This window comes from Gossypium raimondii, chromosome 7 (genome assembly GCF_025698545.1).
Source record: "Gossypium raimondii isolate GPD5lz chromosome 7, ASM2569854v1, whole genome shotgun sequence".
NCBI lineage: Eukaryota > Viridiplantae > Streptophyta > Magnoliopsida > Malvales > Malvaceae > Gossypium > Gossypium raimondii.
The window spans coordinates 47,822,334-47,825,660 of NC_068571.1; the positions used below are offsets into that span (position 1 = coordinate 47,822,334).

General features: G+C 28.6%; 1 protein-coding gene across 2 annotated transcripts; it reads right to left on the reverse strand.

The window, feature by feature from the left end:
• Positions 1–471: 471 nt before the first annotated feature.
• On the reverse strand, positions 472–2,464 carry LOC105786056 (probable WRKY transcription factor 43). 2 transcript variants are annotated; one of them, XM_012612324.2, is made up of 2 exons: positions 2,098–2,464; positions 472–769 (listed from the first exon to the last, which is right to left on the reverse strand). In XM_012612324.2, exons 1-2 carry the CDS (start codon positions 2,403–2,405, stop codon positions 595–597), a joined length of 483 nt encoding a protein of 160 aa, XP_012467778.1. In that variant the 5' UTR covers positions 2,406–2,464; the 3' UTR covers positions 472–594. The 2 variants fall into 2 exon arrangements, with proteins under 2 accessions (XP_012467778.1, XP_012467770.1); XM_012612316.2 differs by having other exon boundaries at positions 472–772; positions 2,098–2,460.
• Between the last annotated feature and the right edge of the window lie 863 nt (positions 2,465–3,327).

The following is a 3,327-nucleotide window of genomic DNA, read 5'->3' on the forward strand; positions in this document are numbered from 1 at the left end:
TTTCTAATAGGAAAATGATAAATCAGATTTTTCCTCCTGATTTTTAACATTTTTAATTGGATTTGAATTTTTTGAGGAAAAAAAAAGCTAAAAATCAGGAAGAAAAATCTGATTTGTTATTTTCCTATTGAAAAGGGATAGGAATGACGTGGAATCACAGTTTCATACAATCTTTTCTCTGCGACGTACTCAAATTCTAAAATTGATTTTTAAATTTCAAAATGTTATAATTAAGTTTTTAAGTACCAATATTTTATCAATCAGATCATTTTAAAAATCTAGTTGTCAACTTAGACATTACATATGCCAGCTTCTGATCTTATGCAGAGACCAATTTCAGCACATGACATAGCGCTATTTAAAGTTGAAGAAAGAATGTGATTAATACAATAATATTCTAATGATATTTTAAAGTTTGAGATGAATTTAAAATTTGAGACATAATTTGAGTAGAGTCTCATGCAATTAACCTATATATAAAAAGCATATCTTCAATATTTTCATGGTGAAGAGTATGGTAGACATTTATAACACTACAAGCTAAAGATGCAGAGAAAGTCTTAATCTTGGATAATGAATTAAAAAGAGAATTATTTATAAAGGATTGTAGGTTTGGATCTGTTTGAGGATGTGTTCAAAGTTTTCAAATAATTTTTCCACCGGATGGGTGTGTATCCCTTCATAAGTAGTCACCACAATTTCATCATCTTTTGAACTTCGTTGCACTTGTTTCTTCACATTGCACTCTTTATGTGTACACCTATAATAACTTCTGCAATTCAAGAAAAAAACACAACCAAAATGGAGATGATTATTCATGGAAAATTGGGTTTTTTTTTTTATGGCTATGTTACTTGAACTTGAAAAAGAGAATCTAGAGGTCGGTTTTTGTCTTTATACTATGTTTAATTTGAGATTTTGTCATAATTTTTTTTTCATTATCAAAACTATCATCATTCGTTTTACAATTTGAACCTGATCATGTTCAAGTCGGAATTCTCCCGACAATTATAATGAACACTATCCAAATGCCTAAGTAAAATGTCCTTTACAATTTCTCCAAACTACTTGTTGATTAATTTGTCATGATTTTATCTTTTTACTATTACTAATGTTTTAATTCAAATTATTAATAGGATTAAAAAATTCAATTGGTACCTATTGTATAATTCTTTTAAAAAACTCTAACTTAACCATTTTTTAAGTGAAATTAGAGGTGTTCATCATGATCGGGCCTAAGCATGATATTAATATATTTTATACTTGCCCAAACCCAGCCCGACATGAAATATGAGCCTAAAAGTTATATAATATATAAAAATAACATAATATAAAGTATTATAAATTTAAAAACGAGTCGAGCCGGGCTCAGGCCTTAAATGTTCAAGCTTGAGCATGACTCATATTTTAAATGGACCTAATTTTTTCCTAAGCTCATTTTTCGGGCCTAATATTTTACCTAAACTCTTTTAAATTTCGGGTGGACCTTCGGACCTAAACGAATAACCCGGTCCATCAACATGTCTAAGCGAAATCATGCTAATCAAAATCGTTATTTCCTAAAACTAATTTACCACTTAAAAACAATCTAGCTCAACCTCAAATTTGGACTACTCAGTTAACTAATAAATTAGCGATTTTGATTAAACCAATTGAAATATAGAGATTAATTCCTTAAATTCATGATTTGGTGTGTATTTTTTAAAATAAATACGAGATTATGACACATCGATAATGTGAATGAAAAAATTATATAACAAATATATTTATAAAAATTGATTTAATAAATAAATGAAGTTTTAGTTGAAATGATAAATACATTAAAATTATGATGTATTAGGTTAAAATATATTTTCCTAGATTTCACATTATTTAAAATTTAAAAAACCTGAAAGTGATGTTTATTATTTTATAAAAGAAAGATATTTGATAATTACACAACTCAGTTCAAGAATGACATTAACTCAATAAGGCACTTACCAAAAAATATTAACTATATTAGTGATATAGTTTAAGACATAAAATTATATCAGACTAAATCTCTAAATTAAGTATAATATATGGATGAATTTGATGAAATATAGATAATAAAAATACCTTGGGAATTTGCTGTTTTTAACAGTTTTTTGGCCATATTTCCTCCAACGATATCCATCATCAAGAATATCAACATGACTCCTTGTTTGAAATGCATATTTGTGTTTCTTCATCACCTCTTTTTTGTCACCTTTCTTCCCTGCAACTTCCCCTTCATTCTTGTCAATGGAGGCATCCATATTCTTACATGTATTTACACCATTGTTGCTTTGCAAATAACTTCGTTGTTGATGATGATGATTCGCCATGGTTAACGATGATGGTGAAGCTGAAGATCCATCGGAGAAAACTATGGAGTAATTCTCCATCGAAAGAAAAAATGAATAAAACTAATTAAGCTGCTATTATTATTATGAAGATATATATATAAACTGGAAATTCAGAAGGTGGTGGAAGTGTGTATATAGGTAAAAAAGAGATTATTTTAAGGGGTAAACTACACCCAAGGTCACTAAATTATTAGAAAGTTTACATTTTGGTCATTCAACTTCAAAAAGTTACTAAATTATTAAGTCATTAGGCTGTTAAAATTATTGTTGTATGGCATTCTTTGTTCGCACTGCTTGCATCAATCGAAAGCTCTATCATCCATTTTCTTCTACAATTCAATTTTTTTTTCATGAAATAACTTTGAATGTTAAGAATCTTCGAACTGAAATCCAAACAGCTTTCTTCTCCGATTTTCGATACTGACTGTTAAATTGACTTGGATCTAAGATATGTTTTTCTACTTGTCAATGGGTATTGATCCACTATATTGTTGAATCATTATTTGGAGCTTGCTAGCGAGATTTTTAAAAGAAAAAAAACTTAACAGCCTAGTGACTTAAATAAAGCTTTTTAAATAATTTAGTGATTATTTTGTAATTTTTAAAGTTAACTAACCAAAAACATAAATTAAAAAAATTAATTACACTTTATCCGAGAAATATTTAGGGGAAAAAAGGTGGGCGGCGTAATGGCCATTGGCCAACGTATTAAAGTGACTGAAATGATACTAAATGCATGGACCGGAGTGGAGGCTAATCGTTCATGCATGAATGCGAATCCTTCTACAAGGAGACAAAGTGGAGTCGTAAACGTTACGTAAACTTGACTTTACCATCACAATATTAGGACAAAATTATCTAATAGATAATTCTAATTTTGATTAAATTATGATGTTAGTCCCTGTATTTAACAAAATTTGAGATTTAGTTCCTATATTTGAAAAAGTTAAAATTCAATGTT